Source organism: Filicampus tigris, chromosome 14 (genome assembly GCF_054856515.1).
Source record: "Filicampus tigris isolate MCC_2025a chromosome 14, RoL_Ftig_1.0, whole genome shotgun sequence".
Lineage (NCBI taxonomy): Eukaryota > Metazoa > Chordata > Actinopteri > Syngnathiformes > Syngnathidae > Filicampus > Filicampus tigris.
Window position 1 is genome coordinate 12597781 of NC_141230.1, and position 21277 is coordinate 12619057.

Genomic DNA, 21277 nt, shown 5'->3' on the forward strand with positions numbered 1-21277 from the left:
GTGCCGGCGCCATGAGATGTGAATAATATCACGTCCTCTCATCAACACCACAGCAGTGTTTTGCCACAAAATACATGGCGATGAGCCATCGGAAACAGTGTTTTTGCCTCAGCGCACGCTATTCTTCTAGTTCATGTGAGGCAATGTGTTTGCTTTCCCAAAGCAACAGTGTGAATGTGAGTTTCCAGATGCATGGATTTATTTGACACACTGCACATTTGCTGGGAGAGGACTTCGGTGGTGTATATTTAGAACACATTTCCTGCAGCCCAAATGATGTGTGTGGACACGGGCGCAAGCTGTTGGAGTACAAAAAGTGAAGTGCATTTTTATCTTACAGATTCGCTCATTTTATGATAAGAAAATTGTTTGAAATCTATCAAAAATATTTTTTGTTTTGCATGGTTTTTCAGGACTGTGGCAACATTTTGAAGGCATAGTAAATATCCAGAAACCGTTATGTTTTCATGAGGAATTCAACATTTTATTTGAATTAATGAATACATAAGTCCTTTGACTTTTATTTGGGAATGATACTCAAATCTGTACATTAGGTTTGTTCATATGACAACAAAAACATGCTTATAGACAGGGGGTGCACATAAGCGGTGCACCGGTGCGGATGAGCACTGAAAATGAAATATTTCACTTCAGTTTAAGTCCGTCACCACGCTTTTGCACACTAAAAACATCAGGCCAGCCTCATTCCCAAATCAAGTCAGCCGTCACAATGATTGATTCCGATGGCCAAATTCAAAATAAAAATTAACTAAGGCATTGTACAGTATTACCTATTTGATTTTGAAGTTCTCCCTCGTGGCACTTTGCATAGTAGCCTATGAACAACGGTTGTCACAGGAGGGCCGGCGGTGAGACAACAACTCCATGTCGCTGTGCCGCGACATTGATGGGCCGTCAAAATGTGCCTTTATGCGACAGTGGTCCATGGTGCATAAAAAGAGTGGACAGCGGCTTGTAAGATAGCTGATCGCAGAGATCCATATTGCCAGTCAGAGGTGGGTAGTTAATTTTTTAAACAGGCCATGCAACTCAGTTGTGTTAAATATGAATTTAATGTCTTTTTATGAAACTGTAAATTGTATAGTTTTAACAAGCTGCCATATTGTGGTGTGAATATGTTGTCATTAGGAAATTAAAAAAAACGGATTGTAACATCTTTGCTCCTTTTAAATAATGTCAAAATTGTGCAATTCGTTACATTAAAAACAGGAATTAAATAGTTCATCGCTGATCTCTGTTGCTAACCACAGCAGCAGCATGTAAACAGCCTCTCAGATAAATTAAACAGCAGTCTTTCCGCATGTTGTTAACCAGTTTACACAAAATTATTTTATGTTACAAGCATATATCTTGAAGAGAAAATAGTGTCGGTCCACAGTACGTCCAAACTATTAATGGCCATGGAGGTCTTTTATTTATTGAAAGTTTCCAATTATTAAAAAAAATAATCCTGGAATTTTACAACCCCAATTGAGGCATTAAAGCCAACACAAACAAGCGGTTGATACAGTACTTACAGTTTCAGGACATTTGCCCTCAGGATTTTTCTCCCAATTGAGTAAGTGTCCCTTTAAATCCATTTTTCATTGGCATTAGCTGAAGTGCCGTGGATCCCATGATCTTTGATTTCTTCTTTCTTTTCCTGAGCACTACAATGTTGAGTCGCAGGACTCAGGTTTGCAGAGACGCTAAATAGGGTTCACTCTCTGGTGGGCGGTGAAAATGATCTTCCTTCCATGACATGAATAAATGATGGCTGCACAGTCGCATCAGAGTCGTAGTCGAGGGCCATGTGGGTAAACCAAGCTGCACAATTCATGAACAGGTTACCCAAGAGTCACAGTGTGGACAATTAAGAAATATGTGGGCCTCAATGATATTTTGATGTCAAATTAACACTGAGCACTTTCAAACGCTTGAGTTTGTTTGCATGTCATGTTACTAACTTACTTTTCCGAATAAATCAACAAAAGAATCACCATGAAAGCTGACCCACAATGAATAAAAATGATTTCTTCCTAGACATGAAGTTTCAAGCGAGCAGCGGATTTCATGAGAGTGATTTAAAATTTGAATGGCAGATCGCAATCAAATCCAGTCAATTAAAGATTTAACTTCACTTAATTAGAACGTCGTCCGAAGATATCAGTAAGTACAATTTGGAGGAGATATGCATTGTGGGAGAAGGGAACGGATCTCATTTCAGCCCTTCATAAAATGTGCATGACCAACGTGATCCTTGCTTTATCACTGTAGTTCACTTTCGCTTTCATCTCTTTTGAATAGCATGAAGACTTCTAGTGTGTTATGAAACGCTGTAATCCTGTTCATGAGCGCGGTGACTATGCATTATAGAAAAGTCGCATGCCAAGAAAAACGCATTCCAACGCACATGCTCAAACCACTTTGAATAATTCACATTGATTATCCCCATTAGGTGTAGCTATACGCAATCAGACCATGCAAACACCTGCAAGCATTTTCATTTCCGTTTTTTTTTTTTTCCTTTTTTTTGGGTGAAATCATTAGTGAAGTGTAACTTAACGACTCCCTTTTGCACATAACGTTTTTTTTTCCCTTCCTGATATTTATGTGCTGTGTCACAAGGCTCAACTCTTTTCCTTTGGCTCATGTGGCTTTCCCAGCATGCATTGCATCAAGCCAGAGTCATATTAATCCCTGTGGTCTTTGTTTTAGAGGTGCCATCGTCATTTAAAGACCGCAGGACTCTTGTCATTTTATTGCAGGTTTGGTCTGGTACATTATGCTTTAGACGCTACATCATATGCAAATTGAAGGCCCCCCAAATTTTTGAGAAAATATTATTGAAAATGTAATTAATTAGAGACTTTAAAGTTAATATATAGGATACAAATAGACAGTACACATACAGTTCTGGTCATAAGTTTACATAAACATATGAGCACAACTGTACCTTAATAACAAAATTCAATCACATTTTTTATTTTCCAGGCTTTTTTATTTTATCAGGCTCCTACATACATAAAATATATCATTAAAAAAGAAAATCTAGCTATACAAATATCATTTTAATCCGCGATTTAACCAGGTGTTAGCCATTTCTACTCGAAGTTCCTAACCTCAATGACCTCGGTCTGCTACTCAATGCAGGGTAAATTCCTTATTTCCCCGCTACTGCAATAATGAATGGACACAGGGCCTCTTTGGATTCTTCAGGTTTGCTTAGGAACTTTCCTTTTTTCCATTCAAATGAGGTGGCTTAGAAGCTCTTGGGGGAAAGGTTGTTCAAATTCTAAAAAGCTGCCTTAATGCAACCTTTAACCCCTCTTAATAACATACAGTTGATTACCACTGACCAACCGTTCACAAAAAGATGGTACCCATAATCCCTTACGGCAGTAATATTCAAAGACGAAGTCAACCCCCCCAAAAATTGTTCCAATAATATGTTCTATGCGCCTTCACTAGTCTAAACACGGCATTCTGTTTAATATTGTGTTTGTGGAATATGAGCTAAGGAGCAAAATCCACCCCTTTTTAGCCATCTCAGGGGGCGGCCATTTTGTCACTTCTGTCCACTGAAAGTGACATCACAGATACTCAGGGCTCAGATAACGACCAATCACGGCTTACTTGTTTTCTGAAGCTGAGCCATGATTGGTCGTTACCTGAGCCCTGAGCAACTTTGATGTCATTTTCAGTTGACAACATGCAGTACGATGTTGCATTTTAGGTAGACTGAAGACTAAAAATTGCCAGTAGGTGTGAATGTGAGTGTGAATGTTTCTTGATCTGACAGTCCAAGGCGTGCAAAGTCAGCTGGGATGAACATCAACTTCCTCCCATGATAAGTCCCCTTCGAAAATCTATGGATGCTTTTCTCCAAATCGACTGCCTACTGAACACACCCTCTTCATGCAGCTCTCATCATTGCATGTACGGTATAAGCGACATGAATGGATGCAGAGCTAGACCTCTAATGCGATTCTGTTTGGTTGTGAAAGCTGTGGAAATACGGCAGATGAGAGGAGCGCCTCCCGCAAAGAGGCCCGTGGAGAAGTGGCTCAGACAGAGAGGAACCTCGCCGATTAAAGGCTTTATTCCTCTATCACTCCTTTTTAGTTTTAGCGAGCAAAAACATATATTCTTTTGCTTCACAAAATGTCCCCCTACTCTTACTTTTCTCTTCCTCCCACTACCTTGTAGCTAATCTTCCCATCAGGATGAGAGCTTGTTAGGACCAGCTTCGTTGTTTTCTTATATGTAGTGGCATTGACAGTGTTAAATGTTTGGCTTGATCTGAAGGGGCCTTAAACCTGCATTCTTCACCATTACCAATAGGAGGCGACCACACTGGTTGTCCTGACAGTGGATTCATTATTCACTTCAAGACTTCATAGCAGCAGCTTGTCAATCAGCGATCCTCTCCTTCTTTGCTCTCTTCTAATCCGATGACCGTTTAATTTGAAGATCTCTCTATGAGAGTCGCGGCTTCAAAAACGTTACTTCTTTTGACCAAGAAATGTCCACAAATGACCATCTCTTAGATGCGGACTATCGAGATCGGTCACAAGAACGCCTCAGTTAGACATCGGAAGGGGGCCAAAGTATGTTCATACACATACATGAAATCGTGTTTCTGCCGTATAACGTAAACTTGATGAGAGTGCCGCGAGTGTTTCTCTACTTTACCAGATGAATACTGTCTTTTATTAGCGCTGCTATTGTTGCCACGGGCAACCAGGGTATCCTCAGCAGCTCTCCGAAGAGAAAGAGGTTGTGTGCGTGTGTGTGTGTGTGCGTGTGTGTTTTTGTTAGCTAATCTGCTCTGGGTGGGAATAAAACTGCATCAGGGAAGGAAGCATGCCACCCACGATGAGCCCCGGATATTTAACTGTGAGTAAGCAAGCCTCCCGAATCCAGCTGCCTCGCATGTAGTCAGCACAGAGAGGAAATGAAAATTATGAGCAAATTAATAAATTACACTACGTCAAACTGATTAATGAAACACTGAACACTAAACTCGCAACCACTAAATTATGTTACAGGATATATTGATGCGAATGTTTTACGAGTTCCTAATGAGCTAAATTCTTATTGGAACAAATGCTATATTTAGTTCATAACACAGAGTTTTAATTCGTAATCTTCATATTCAAGTCTTTGATTGAAGTCAAAGATTGAAAGCGGTGCATCCATTAGCACGGCATGCATGAAACTGCACGTCTCAATTACTTGCCGGGTACGTCAGCCACTTAACCCTCAAATTGACCTCACCTTTTTCTGTTGACGGAAAAAAAAAATCGGAGTAATTATCACAGGTCATCGACGGTATTCACGGTAGACTTTAAAGAACCCAGTTGAACTCCATTGCAAACTAAAACAGCAGCACTTAGCAGCAAAATCCACCCATTTTTAGCCATCGCAGGAGGCGGCTATTTCCTCATTTCTGTCAACTGAAAATGACATCACAACTACTCAGGGCTCAGGTAACAACTAATCACAGCTCGGCTTCAGAAAACAAGTTAGCCGTGATTGGTCGTTATATGAGCCCTGAGTAGTTGTGATGTCATGACGTCGTGACAAAATGGCCGCCCCCTGAGATGGCTAAAAACGGATGGATTTTGCTGCTTAACTCATATTCCACAAACGCAATATTAATCACAATGCCTTGTTTCAACTAGTGGGCTTGCATAGAACATATTCTTGAAAAAAAATCTGTTTGGGTTGACTTCCGCTTTTTAGCTCATGAGCAGTCAGTCAGACAGTTGAATGATGTCTCCTTACTAAAATCTGTGATTATTATATTATTATTATTCAAAATGTTACGCATGATATGTTATGTTCATACAGTGACGATTAGACATGAGATGTGTGTGTCAATGTTTATATTCCTGGGAGCTACGAGACTTAATTTGCTCTGCGCAATTTGCCTCGGTTCTCGTTTTTTCTTTTCATTTCTCCATTATCGACATGACATAAATCGCAATCCATTGGCAATATTGTTTAATATGATGCCAAAAATGCATGCGAATAAATACATTTTCCGCAACATTAATTCCATCAATACCTGTAAAATGCTTCTGAGTGACAATATGGCTGCATAAAAACGACTTCCTGTTCACCCTCCAGTACGGGTCATCAGATCTTTTCAAAGCGTGATTAGTTTTACTTTGTTTTCTTTTGTGTCTTTGGACATACAATTAAGAATGTCAAAGGGTTTCTTGAAACATTGCTTGTTCACTCAGTTCTGTTTCTTTGCATTTCTCCCTAATAGTCTTCCACTTGACATAAACTGTAATACGCTGGTAATATTGTTTCATATTTGCATGAACATAACTCCCATTTTTAACTAGGTGACAACATGGCTCTCCAAACAACTTCCTTTCTCTCTCATCACGTGTCATCAAGCATCTTCAAAGGGAGAGTAGTTTAAACTTTATTTTTGTTTTGATGTTCTGGTTTGAGAGCGGTGAGCTTGACACATGACAATTATGAATGTTACAATGTTACTGGAAGAAAGGCTAAATTAACTTTATGTGTGGCTTGATTTGTAGTAATTAATTAGTTTAACTTGGAAAATGCATAAGAGCTGAAAAATACAACTCTCTATTCATATACATTTCACTGTTACGGCAACATTTTCGGGTGCATCCGTAATGGGTCCAACAAGACATAACGTGTGTAACGGGTTGTTCAAGAGACAATTTCAACGAACATGGCACCCGGCTATATTATTTTTAAAATCGATTTTAAAGTTATTAAATCTACATGAAAAATAATAGTTATCAAATTAATTATAGAAAATAAACTAACTTGAACTTTTTACTGCTGCAAATAGAGTACATATGTGCAGTATCATTTGTTGTCATAGTTCTTAAAACACTAATGATAGCTGGAGAATCGTGTGAAAAAAAATCAGCCGCCACTGGCCCCATCTTGTGCCTCGAATTATGATATACAAGAAACCACAACTTCGGAGGAAAAACAACCAATCAGAGAGAGAAGGCGACACTTAGGAGATGTCTATCACTTGCTGTGCACTTGCGGGCACACTCATCACAGGCTGACCCCCATTGCCTTGCGCTAACGACTTCCCTTCTTACCCCAGATTAGCATCTTATTCTTACTGGAGTGTTTTTTTTTTTGTTTTGTTTTTTTTGTGTTTTGGTGATGAATGTTTCTGGACCTCGGAGGTCATAGCCGATAAGGATAATGAGGTAAAGGGGGCGTTGCGACGAGTAGGTGACTAATTCTGAAATGATGCTGCTTTATCGTTATCAGGCTATGACAATATTTGTTTTCTTCTGATCAAATGATACGCCATCGATGATCAGCCCCAAGCTACGTCACCGCCTTTATCTATTGTTTCTCCCTGAGATGTGACGAATGCAGCAGTGCACCTCACTCTGCTCTTCACTGGCTTTGACGCTGAGCTCTAAAGGACAGAAGAGACTAAACGGTTGCCTAAGACCTCATCCATCAGCCAGCTGGCTCCCATTTATGATCTCCTCCTGCTCCGTCTCCTGCTCTCCCTCCTCCGAGATTCTTTTCGGAATGACAGAGACTTTAGCTCTTGCGTATGCTGACGAACATTAAGGGCAATCAATAAGTGTCCGCACCAGTGATTTGCTGTACACAAATGGTGCGGGGACTGGATCACACACACACACACATACACACACACACGTGTTGCAAAGATCGGACATGTGAACATGTTTCTAATGATGCGGGGAAACAGGCTTGATCTATATCAGGTGATGTACACTTTGAAAGACAAGCAGTGATTTAGTACCATGTGACGATATGGAAATACATTGCTGACATTTACAAACCAAGGAGACATCATAACTAACTGAGCATTTTTTTTGTTCGGAAAACAAAGAAATGGAGTCATCTACAGCGTCTGACAGAAAAGGATCGTGCAACAGGAAATCCAAACTCTTTTAGATGTAGATGTCCGGAATAAATGCAGACATTGCCCATTAAATGCTCCATCAGCCTGGGCTAAACAGCTTTCTGCTGACTTAAATTCTAGTTGGCAGCTGAAGGGGAGTTGGGGGTAAGACCCCCCCCCCCACCCCACCCCACCGAAAAAAAACAAAACATGTCGCTGTTGCAGGGAAGGGTGCTGTGTGGCCCTTATTAACGCTGACAGTCTGCAGTGACGTCGGGGGTCCACTGGGAGACGCCTTGTAAACGCCATGCCACGAAGGAGCATCACATTGAAACAAAAGTAATGGGACAAATGGCCATGATGCAGTTCAGCTACATTTTGAAGCGTGTCTATGGGAAGCCAGCGCTCTCACGTTCTTCCACAACACATGCTGGAAAAAGGCAAACTATTCCTACTCAATTGGAAGCGAGGAATTGGTGAGCAAGTTCATCCTCAACACTTTTGTCCATATGGTGTACCCAGTATGTACCAGCTTTCCAAATTTATAAGAGTACATTAACTGAGCACTTCAGTGATACACACGATAAAAGTAGTGCATTTTTAAAGAGGAAGTCAACCCAAACATATTTTTTTCAAGAATATGCTCTATGCAAGCCCACTACTTGAAACAAGGCACTCTGATAAATATTGCGTTTGTGGAATAAGAATTAGTCCACCCGTTTTTAGCCATCTCCGGGGGCGGCCATTTTGTTACTTCAGTTGACATCACAAATACTCAGGGCTGAAGTAACGACCAATCACGGCCAACCTATTTTTTGAAGCTGATCGGTGATTGGTCGTTACTTGAGCCCTGAGCAGTTGTGATGTCATTTACAGTTGACAGAAGTGACAAAATGGCCGCCCTCTGTGATAGCTAAAAAGGGGGGGATTTTGTCGCTTAACTCATATTCCACAAATGCAATATTAATCAGAATGCCATGTTTCAACTTGTGGGCCTGCATAGGACATATTCTTAAAAAAAAAAAAAAGACTTCCGCTTTAAGTACTTTTGAACATTATTTCACCGACACTTAAATTAATATCATGATTCACCGACAGACTGAGCTAAAAGAACAGGACAATTTTTTCAAAATGAATTCACTGATGTCGTAATGGTGACGGATCCCATAGGAGGATTTTTGCAAAGTCCCTGAGGGAAGTCTAAAGTTATTCTAAGGAAGCATATTCTTTTTAAAGTGTATTGCTTGACAATGCATTAATTCATCGGGGTTGCTTGTTTACTCTTGCTGGTGACATTCAAAGCATTTTGAATATTGGTTTTCCCTTGTGGGAAATGGTGGTTACTTACCACTTATTGTTTTTGCACATTAAATTGCTATGGAATGTGATTATCTTAAATCATTATACGGCATGGCATTTGAATTAAAACTATTCAGTTGATTATTTTCAATAATCAAAACATTTCAATGTGTCTTCGTTGGCAATGGATTTTTGGCCTGTTTGGCTGATGCTGATCATTAAACTTAAACATCATACATAATAGGTATTTAAAAAAAAAAAGTACATGTGGTGTTGCTGTATCCAGTACTTGAGTTCCATAATGATCTGTAACTCTTTGGAGCTAAATTATTTGAATTTCATGTTGCATGGCAAATTACACTTGGCGCCGCCCACATTCTACACCGGGAACTCACAATTTATCATCATGGGTCATCTGTCTAATAGCCCTGAATAGGACCAATTTGGTTGAATTATTCATTTGATCTATTTAACCTTCATCCACCCAGGTAAAGCGATTGAGAACAGATTCTCATTTGCAATGGAAGCAGATAACAGAGTAAAAACAAAGCAAGATAAAAGCACCTACAAACACACAAACAACAAACTGGTCATTCCGATAAGTGTGATTCTCTGAAGGAGTTGATTTAAGTACAAGCCTTTGGAATTGGCCAACAAGTTCTGCTTTAGACCAAAAGATTTTAACTTTCCTGTTTATTCTTGGGCACGCGTCCTTGAGACCTTAGATGTGGGGAAGCAGATTGTCTCCAGGAATAGTAAATGGACCCAAAGATTTTTTTCAGGGTACATACTTTTTGAGCATGATATAGCCTCACAAGTGTTTTAGTTGAGTAAATCAAACTGATTCATATTAGGTGAACAATTAGGATTTTTCTTTTTGAATATATAGTTTCCCTCTGAGGTTTTGTTTGGTTTTAAAATTGCATTGCAGGCCAAATGTCCATGGGCCAAAGGTTCCCAAGCCCTCCTTTCTTTTGCCGCTTCCTTGTGTCAGTTCCAACGGAAAGATACTCATTCAAAATGCGAAAATGCACTTGAACTCAGTATTGGGTCAGGACATGAATAATAATGTTGATCTTAACTGTATACCACACGTATTAAGTTGCATGCAGAGAAATTGCACTACCTGAACTGCACCATCTCATGCATCCGCCCCCACTCATATCTACTAGTTCACCACATCATTCCTCTGAGCAGCCATTACAACTTGCAATTCTTTTTTTTCTAACTGTTATTCCTCTGTCTAAAATGAAGCCGGTGTTCACGCGTAGCACCTAGTGACAGGCGCAGGCACATGCAGCATCATCATCAGCGGCAGCAGACTCACCCTGACAGCTTTGGCATCTTCACAAAGCTGAACACATCCATGTCAAGGCAACAAATGTGCCAAGTGCTTTACTCGTGCTCCATTGTCCGAACACCGTCTTTGACAGCGGAGGAATAAATAATTCAAGAACAAAAAAAATAAATAAAAGTGGAGCTTCCACAAGTCAGGTGGAGAGATTATTCCTGTTGTCTGGGCTTCTGCATGGCTGAGTGATTGCTGTGTCCTCGCCTCGCAAATCCAATACAGCGCATGGAAAAGGATCTGTGTGGAGCTTCCCCCCGCTGGTTACATCCTTCAAAGCATGCCTGCGTTAAGCCACCTTCATTTAATTTCCATCACGGCGGAATTATGTGCCGGAGCCGCGCAGGAACAACAGCTTTGGAGGGAAGCAGGGAGAGAGAGAGAGAGAGAGAGAGAGAGAGAGAAAAACAGAGAGAGAGAGAGAGAGAGAGAGAGAGAGAGAGAGAGAGAGAGAGAGAGAGAGAGAAAGGATGGAGGGATGGGAGGGAGGGAACGATTGAGGTTCGGGGATGTAGGAATGTGAAACGGTGTGCATAGGAGCCATGAGAATTCCATTTAAAGGATGCAGTCGGTTATGTAGAAGTCCCCAAAGGCTGGTGTCATCAATCAGTTGCACAGCCGTGAAAGGGGAACGCAGCGTGGTGTGCAATATATTGTTGCTGGAAAAAGCAACAGCTGGAGAGCGAGCATGGACCTAATGTAGCCCCCCCCCCCCTCCACTCCACCAAACAAACCACGGCCTTACTTCGCCAACTGAGCTCACGGCTTCACATGATAACTCGGGTCTGCGTTTATGATTTTGACCTTACAAAATTGTTCACGCTTCCACTCCGTCCTACCACGATATCGCGATAGGGCTCCAAACAGAGAAGTGATGATAACATTCAATAAACGGCCTTGAGCATTTACAGTGCCATTCCAAAAAAGTCAAACAGTCCGTTCCAGCCCTTCATTTTCTAAAGTAATAGTCCTCATTAGAGTTGCGGGTGAGCTGGTGCCTCAGTTGACTATGGATAAGATGATAGGGTATACGGTACTTAATTATTTTTTATTGAACCGCAAACAACAAGGTGTGACTTGTCAAGGAAGAATACAAAGAGAGGAACTGGGTGAAAGGAAATGCTAGAGCAAATGACTGCATTGATTGCACATGTTCATTTCAGTGACAGAGACTCTCCACGCTTTGCCTTTTATCCGCAGGTACATGCAATATGTCATTAGTTGCCGACAATCGTCCGTTCCCAGAGAAAGCGCAAAAGCAGAGGCAGAACATGCAAACTCCACTCAGAAAAGTTGGCGTCGAGATAAGAACCTTGAACCTCAGACGTGCAATCCACTAGGCACCATGCTGCTCGAAATCTATTCTGTCAAGCTAATTAAGTCATTCGACAAGGATATTTCCCATTGAGGTCCGTTATATTTCAAACAAACTGCTCCAGAGTCAAAACATGGTGTAAATCGTAAAAAAGGTGTCAATCGTGTTCCCTCGATACGCCTTACGCATCTGTTTTTTGAACATTAGCATAACTTAACTAATTCCCAATCGGGCACAATTTTAGTTAGCAGTCAAGAAGTGTACAGGAGGAAACAAAAAATCCCTTGGCCGCTCCCAACCAGTTGTACGGCAATTCGATGAATTTCTCCAATGTTGCTCTGAGTCTTGACAATGATCTTCAGTATACTGAACTCAAACCATCTTGAAGAATACACACTTGTCTAGTTGTATGACTTTTCAGCGCAGATGAAGTCCCAACTAATTGACTGATAGGTCATCAATCAGCATTCTGGGTCAACATCCAACCACAACGTTTTCTTATTCTTCATCTAATGTTAAAGCTACACTCATCTGCAGGGTCCAGTAAATGTCGTCCTCTCCCTTTAATCCAACCATGAGGAGCTTTGGGCGGCAATTGAATACAGACCTTGTATCAGTGAACATATTTTTTGGTCGTGGGAGAAAACCCGAGCACGCCACAATCAGGTGCTACAAGGGGGAATCGAACAAGTGACCTTCATGCTTTGAGGTAGCTGCAATTATTTGACAGATGCCAACAATTTGAAACACGTGACAAGTATGAAGAGTCAAGTCGTGGCTCTCAGTCGGACTGTTGTGTGTGGGCACTTCACTCATTAGCGTTTTACTTTCTGTCGTGGGCAATTTACTCAGAGTTTTAAACTGCCACTTCTGAAATTGCAGTCTGTGCACAGCTTTAGGCGTTTGAGACTTGACGTTCGACTGCACTCTCATTTAACATTTCTTCATTTCTCAGTGATCTCCATAATATGGTTGACTTGACTTTCTAATTTGCTTTGGGTTTTGAGGCTAAAGCTGGGCATGCACTTTGTTTGTATTTTTGCTGTTCCACATTGGCCGCGTAGTTGTTAGTAGGGTGCAATTAACTGTTGCAGGGAGTCAGACAAATGAAGAGGAAGAAGGAGTCCGAATGCTAAAAACAACGCAAGCAGCAAAGTAACAGTTTCGCTTGTTATTTGTGCATGGATTTTGACCAAAACTGCTACGCTAGACATGCTTCATATTGTGATTTTAACAATTATTTGTCCATTTATGCAGTGTGTGAAAGTCCTTAAAACCTTTAGGACGTTCCCTGATAAGGTGCACAAATAAAAATGAAATGACTGATAGTGAAGTCGAGTAACTGATGAATAGCACACTTACAGTAAATGTAAAAATGCCATGAACCAAATCACCGTTAGTTTAAGTAAATAAAAGCGTCCCCTTTGAAGGCATACAATGAGGCAAGTCAAAAAAATAATAATCCACAGGTTTTAACCTTTTGGTAGAACAAGTGTCGAAAAAACATTCCTTAAATCCGTTACCTCAAAGAAGAAAAATGAGCTTTCATAAATAAACCCATCGGAGGGTACACCTCTATCAAAGCCCACCAAGAGCCAATTAGCCTCGTCTGTGATCCAAGTAGGGCTGATATTTCTTCGTGTGCCTCTGACCATTTTTTCTGATGAAAGCTAAAAAGGAAGCACTCTGCCAGAAATCGCTAACATCAAATATCTCGCTACTGAGCATCTGCCCTGCTGTGGGCAGCTAATTAATGTTGGCAATAAATTTGCCCCATGTAAAAATCAAATTTCATGTGGACAGGTATAAACAATTGACTAAAATGCTCCATAGACACACATTACATTTTCGAAAACTCCTGTTTAATCCAAGTACAGTGGATTAGCACGTGCTCCTCACAATCTCAGCAGTTTACTTGTTGGTTGTTGGTGTTTGTGTACTCCCGCTTCCTCCCACATCCCAAGAAAATGCATTTCTACTTCATTGAAGATACTCAATTTGCCATAGGTGTGAATATGAGTGTTAATGATTCTATAATGTATGCCCTGTGATTGGCTGGCGACCAGACCATGATGCACCATCTGGGATAGGTGCGTACCCAAGTATAAGAAGAATACAACCCAATCATGCCATTGCTGTTACAAGCATGACTAATTCTGTCCTAGATTGTATATTGAGCCAGTGCAACCATGGACAGTTTGAAAAAAATGTGCCCACTGTGTGTCTGTTTGACACAAAATCTAACAGATGTATCAGAACAGGATGTAGCAAAAAAAAAGTCTCAAGAACCTATGCCTGAAAATTGACGTCAAATCAGCCAAGATTAGCAATGTCTAATTACAATCACAGAAGTCCAGTTCCAAAAAACAAAAATGTCTTGACATCACGTCAACCAAACCTGTTATTTACGATCGGTTGACGGTCCAAAAAGATTTGTATGCCATTTTTACTAAATTGGTCACAGTTGCTAGTGCTAATAGGAACTATCTGAAAACTCAGGTGTCATAACCGCCTCAGTGGGCTTCATCATAAAGTATCTAAAACAATGCTGTAGATCCATCCATTTCCTATCCCTCTTCTTATTAGAGTAGCTAGAGTCCAGCTGACTTTGGGCTCAAGGTGGGGTAGCATACACCCTGAAACTGGTCGCTAGCCAATCGAAGACAGAAGACAAAAGAACAGGTTTTAAAAAGGTTTTGCGTTTCATCAATGCATGCGGACTGACCATGGCGATAGATATTGAATCATAATTTCATTCAAGAAGCTCAGATCTGCCCCAAAATTCATTTTGGTCCTGGCTCACAATCGATACCATTTCAGTGGTAGCGCAGTAATAGCATGCCTTAAGTTATTCCTCTCAGCTGTGTAATTAAAGCAAATCTATGCCGGGTGCTTGGAAGAATAATAAGCATAAATCAATAAATATGTCAGCTAGTAATGGATGACTAAACACAAATAACCACAAAACAAAATGTGGCGGATGCTAGCGGGCGATTTTAGAGCCCCAATTTGTTGCTGCCTCCCCCAAGTCAAGAGGCAACTCTCCTCTATTAAAATGCCACAACTTGTAAGCCTTTGCTGCAACTGATGCGCCCAATAAAGAATGTTGTCTCAATGACTCAGGGTCAGTCTCGAGTTTTTCTTTTTTTTCTAGCCGGCATCACAAAGGCAAGGTTAATGCCAAGCACACTTTTTGTTGTCTGATGTCCTAGATTGTTGAGGGGAATTGTGGAGGGACAAAAAAAAAAAAAAAAAAGCAATGTAGTGTATTTGCTAAAGCAGAGTGAAAAGGGAATGAACCCGGTGAATGAAGTGATGAGGCCTGATTTGCTTAAATATAGCAACAGTGTCCTTTGGCGGTAGCTTTTGAGAGACTCAGCGTATTCTGGACAGTAGTGTTTGCCCATTCGGGCTTGCGGGCCCGAAGCCAACGTGAGTGGCAGCGGATATTAAGGTCAGACGGCAGCGTGATCTAAGGAGAATATGGCTGAAGCTTTACACATCCAATCCCGCTGCCCCGCACTCTACCCTCTGAGTTACTTTTGAATCTGCTGAATTTAGTCGTTTGGGAACACTCGGCCACTTAACAGTGCTTAAATTTTGCAAGACTACCGCCTCGAAAAGATGAAAATAAGCTGAGTGCAGCCGTTCTGCATGAATTTCAAAACGCATTGAACAACGGGCATGAATGTTTACTTCGACGTACTGACATCATTTAGGAATCAGCACAGCCTTGGAGTGTGGAATATGAGTTTAAACATGTTATGGTTTGAGTTTCACCAAATGTGTGCCACTAAGCACGACTGGCCACCTTGCCTTGCTTATTTGACCATTTTCCAATGTAATTTACTGGTGCATCCTATTAAAATGAGGTAAAGCCCAAAATAATTCACATCATCGCCAAATTCTGTTTATAAGTGCATTTTTTGTTGCATGGGTATCTTTATTTAGCTGGTAGAGACACAAGCACTTTTTTAATTGCATTATTTTTCTTAAAATTAGTCCATAGTTATAAGTAGTGCTGCAACTAATGACTGTTTTAATAACCACTTAATCTCTTGATTACTTTTTTCGATTAATCAGATTAAAAAAAACAACAACCATGGGCCATTGTTTCAAATTGACAGTGCAAAATGCTGACAATGGATTATGATTCAGTTACTAGTTTGGTTGGTGACATGTCAGAAAATGACAAAAAATCTTGATCATTGTTTTCCAAAATATAAGCAGATCTTTGCAAATGTCTTAACTTTTGTTAAAACATACAAATAAAAGTCTGATCTCATGGAGGACTACAGAAATTTAAGAATGTTTACTGTTGAGAAGCTAAAATTCCACGGATTTGGACAATTTTAAATTAAACAATGTCTCTAAACGATTACTCGATTATCAAAATAGAGGTCAGTTAATTTGATAATCGATTAGTTATGGATTCATTGTTGCACCTCTAGCACTAACTACAATTTTCAAAGAAATCAAAAAAAATTTGCAGTGCAAGAACAAGATTTTTGTCAGAATTCTATTTTAAAAATACTTTCAAGACCTTAATCATAGGTGTGCAGGGCAAAAGCATAGTTGTTTTTTTTAACCTGGATTTGACTTTTGTTGGCAGCTTATTAAATTTGTGCGGAGCATAAACAAACCACACTTCCTCACAAGCTGGCTCTGGTTCAAAACCTTTAAGTGATCCAAAATAGGTCGCTACTTCTATTAAGGTGCAGTACTTTTTGTACTTTTCCAACAAAATTGATGGAGAAGAAGATAGCTTGTGATTTTCCGACATCTGTCTGCCACAACAGCGCCAAAAGTATTCCAATTTACTCATGCGATGATCATTTTTGCTGATGTATTCAGTGAATTAAATGGCTTTTAGGAGTGAGATTAAAGATGGCAGTGATGAAGTGTTTCCCGGATGAGTAGTAATTTTCTCTGCACCTGCTATTAAATTCATCGTGATACTTTTTGGAATGCGGGTCACTGGCGGGACAAGTATGGTCCTTTCTATGTAATATCAAGCATCTCCTAAAATGTAGTGTAGTGTTTTAATCCAAACAATACAGTTATTTCACTGACTGGTACACATTTGCTAAATTATGTATGCGAGGCACGGGCGTCGTAGCCTCGGGCCGCAAGCAGCGGCTTGACTAAAGAAGTCTGTTCCTACTCTTTATCTACACAGACCCAAATTTGAACTCTCCAATACTGCCACTTATCTGAAGCCAAACAGGCTCCTTACACCATACTAATCACTGAGTAATGATGATGATAATGACAACATCACAATACACTATGACACTGTAATACACTGTGACTATGCGATAATCCATATATATATATATATATATATATATATATATATATGTACATGCAATGTACATGTTAAATATCGCATTAAATTCTATATCGCTATATTCAGCACCCACATTGCATGTTTTCCAATATCATGCAGCTCTTGCCGTAATGCAACCCTGGTGTTACTTTGGAGAGTTTCCAACAATATCGTGCAACAGCAAGCATCTAGCGTTAGCGTGTGATCGAGTTATATCACAAGACAACACAACGGCCAACGGGGGCCTACTCACTGAATGACAGTGAAGATGCCGAGTTCGTTGTCGTCTGGGTTCATCCTTGCTGACAGGTTCTCGGCGCGGGCGCTCCTTCCCAGCGTTTCCCGTCAAGGCATTTAGAGCCCCCCCCGCCCTCGCACTGAAACGCTCTCAGCCGCACTCCCCCGACTCGGCAAAGTTTGCCACCCTCTTGCTTTTATTTGGACTTTGCCTTTCTTGTCTGACTGAGCCCCGTTCCCTTGTGATTGCACACAGTGGCCCCGTCCAAGTGACCGGCCCCGTGCCCCCGGGGAGGAGAGCGAGCTTGTCGCTTCTGCCTCAGTAATGAAATAACATCACATTCCAGGCCAGTGCATCAGAAAACAGAGGGATCAATGGCGAACAGCTGGACTCCAACGGGGCGTCACGTCGGCCCGAGCTGCCTCGATGAGCACGTTGTTTGGGCAAAATACACCTCCGCTCCACTAGGCCGCCGACGGGGAGGTGACACAGTTTAGTGGAGGAATAACTGCAAAGGCGTTATTTACATTATTTCTGCATGCCGATTTGAAATAGCTGACACAAGAATCTGATCCCGGTATGGAGCTTTTAACGATGGCATGTGTTACAGGCAGGAGAGCTTAAAATTAAGCTGAAAACATAATCCAACTCCATCATTATCTGCCTGCCAACTGTCAACCTTAAACGAGCCAAGCCTAAATCCTATATAAACCACCGAACTGGATCTTAACCTAAATGTGGCATCATTTTTTTTTTTTTTTTTTTTTTTTATCCATATTTGATCGTTTTAACTCTCCGTTTGAAGGCATTCTCCCCATGGTGTTTTACCATCATGACTGTTTACGCTGTATTATTCCATGCAGTCAGCCATGCACGATTGGCGTACACAGTCTTCCATTAGTGATGAGCAAAGGCACGTGTCTTTGCCTCGGCAGGCAAATGGATGTGCTTGCGTAACATGGCCCCTGCATGTATACGCAGAAGCCTTTCAGCGCTGAAAGTTCAGCTCGCAACTTGGACTCCAAGAGGCTGGCCTTTCCTTTTGCCTTTTTGTATCCTTGCGCAGAAATGATAGGGGCACACACTGAAGAGGAATAGAAAATATTGACAAATGAGTGGTCATTTGAGAATGAGAATGAAGTTGTCAATGTATGAGGGGGAAAAAGTCATTACCGCAAGAATTCAGCCAAAATACTGTGTTATGGGAATTGTGATTTTATTTTCTCAGTATAACTGTAACACTACAAAAAATAAATATTACAGTTTCATTTTACATTTTTAATGTAAGTTTAGAACAATCTTAATTTTGTGAGGAAAACAAGGCCTAATTTTACAAGACCAGTCATATTTTTGAATGTAATGCGAATGAAGTCAATTTAGGAAGTATTTGAATAGAATTGTAATTTTTTTGTAAAAGTCCTGATTTTATGCAAAAAAAACAAATCACAATTTTCCAAAAATCTAATCATAATAAAAATCAAACCAGTATGTATATTACGAGTGAAAAGTCCTTATACAAGGCTAACATCATAATATTGTAAGAGTTAAATCAAAATATTGTGTTCTTTCAAAAAGGAGTAATATTGCAAAAAAAGTATAATATTCCAGAAACTTTAAAGAATATAATCTCACATACTTTTGGAGGGGAAAAAGAAAGCAATAATAACTACTGTAACAATAATTAACTCACAATGTTATGAGAATAGAGAGAGACAGAGAGAGAATTTAAAATTGTTGTAATTATGAGAAAACAAGGACATAATATCGTGTGAAAAAATTGTAATTTTACAATAATTAATTCATAATATTCATAGAATAAATTCATAATTTTTGTGAGCGGCCACCGTACCTATCTAACACTGTTACTTTTACAGTTGTGCGGTAATATGTTCTATTATTTTGCTGTTTCTTTTCTTTAATTATCCTGTACCTGAGTACCCTGAAAGGCACCTATAAACAAAATTAATTGTTATTATTATTATTATTACAAATATTTTTCAATACTTTATTACCACATTACAAACGAATAGCTGCAATTTTACGATTTTTACATGCAATTTCACAATTTACTCCTTGGCCGTATCATATGTGATACGGTTCTATGAATTTGAACCGTTTTCACAGTTCACATGCTATTTATGCAATAGCCGTGCATGAGCATATGGTCAAAGTGCAAAGCAGACAAAAGCAGACCTTGTCCTGTGGGCAAAATCCAGCACATGAATCCATCCAATCACGGGGCCCGGGACCCGCCCCGGGGCCACAACACACTGCATCAGTGGCCTGCTTTTCTGTGACACACAGGTCGGAGCATTTGGAGGAAGAACAGAGGCTGTGCACTCGCCCTTGTGCCAATAGTACATGACTAAGAACCACATTTCGCATGTTGTCTCGGGGTCATAACGGCGACAATTGAAGATGAGGATAATAAGGGCGGCGCGCGTTATGAGACTCGTCTGCTTTAATGGGCTGCTGGTTGTGTATGAGGGCGGGCGGCTCGTTTGTTTTTCTTCACGACAATGTCATGCAGCAAGCCCTCTTGGCAAAATCATCTAATGGCTCGAATGACGGCAGTGACTAGTTGTAATTAATTTATAGGATACAGTGGAGCCTCAAAATGCTACATAATATCCAAACATAGCACAGTTTCTTAAAAAAAATAAAGACCTAAACGGCTACTCTCAGGAGATTTCAGCATATCATTTCAGTCTGAAAGATTAGCTCCTCAAGTGTGTTTTGCTAGTTCTTTAGCTTTTTGTGTGATGCCACCACAAAACGGGCCCAATGAGGACGACCGAGAAAAAGAGCTATGATAACAATATGACCAAAAATTTTAATTATTTTAAGGCCACATCATACTCATACTACCGTATGAGTATTTAGGGCTGGATGATGTGACCTTAAAATAAAATATTTTTTTTCTTCCCAAAATCTGATGCAGAGTTCCTCGACCAGCGGAGATGTCATACTACTTTCACTTCAACATTTATTTGCAAAATCCTTGAAGACCCTTATGACATGATGCCAATAGAAAGCCATTTCACGTGACCCGGTGTGGCCGCACATATTGCGCCTACCAAAAACTGGCCAGAACCAAAAAAATGTGTAAACCACTAGATTGCTGATGATTTTTTTTTAATTATCATATAGCATTACAGTATTATGAATCGGTTAACTTCTTTTTACACTTGTTCGAGATGCAAACTCCACACAGGAAAGTCATAGCTGAACTTTGCCATGCTAACCACAATGCTAGCGTGCTGCTCTGGTTTTATTGTACAACATTTTACTTACTTTGACTTCATTTTAGATTTCCTGTACAGTTGGTTTTATGATTGCAATGTTTTATTTGTGAAAATATGATCAAAGCGGAGCTTGACCAGCATCTCCGAACATATTGTGAAGGTTCCTCTGTTAAATCCACGCAAATAGACCCGTGCTAAACTACTTTCAAAATGCATCACAGCTAAAGCAAGCAAGCAAACAAAAGGTGCAATTAATTCCAGTTGTCTTTCATTGGGGTGGGGGGGGCTGAAGTGCTAGACAAATTTATTCTCAGTCTATCAGCAAAGATTTGAGCAGCGGAAAGGCTGTTTTCCTTTTCTCTCATTAGTTTATGATGCACAGCAAGCAGCAGATGCACTGATTTGCATAAAATGATGAAAGTAGTTCTATGCATATAGCAGGAAAAATTCATGTTCATAAAGAGAGTGTTTCTGTTTGGCCCTCACTAAAATGTTGCAGCCGTGTTTGGAAAAGCTGGGATATGATTTGCATTATTTGGCAACTGCACAGATATCCTGATAGCTTTTTTTTTTTTTTTCCAAACAATGAAGAATGCCAAATAG

The 21277-nt window shown here is 40.3% G+C and overlaps 1 protein-coding gene across 7 annotated transcripts in view; it reads right to left on the reverse strand.

Annotated features, from left to right (window-relative positions):
• Positions 1 to 21277, reverse strand: part of LOC147136404 (FERM and PDZ domain-containing protein 4-like) — a 47163-nt gene that overhangs the window by 23861 nt on the left and 2025 nt on the right. For 2 of the 7 annotated variants that reach the window (XM_086052192.1, XM_086052190.1), the window contains exon 1: positions 10527 to 10904. The exons of 1 other annotated variant lie outside the window; for it this stretch is intronic. In XM_086052192.1, the coding sequence (XP_085908318.1) occupies positions 10527 to 10567 (41 nt within the window). In that variant the 5' untranslated portion in view covers positions 10568 to 10904. Of the gene's footprint in view, positions 1 to 791; positions 927 to 1538; positions 2243 to 10526; positions 10905 to 17444; positions 17536 to 21277 lie in introns of those variants that run through there. 4 more of the 7 variants (XM_086052194.1, XM_086052195.1, XM_086052189.1 and 1 more) reach the window with 4 other exon arrangements.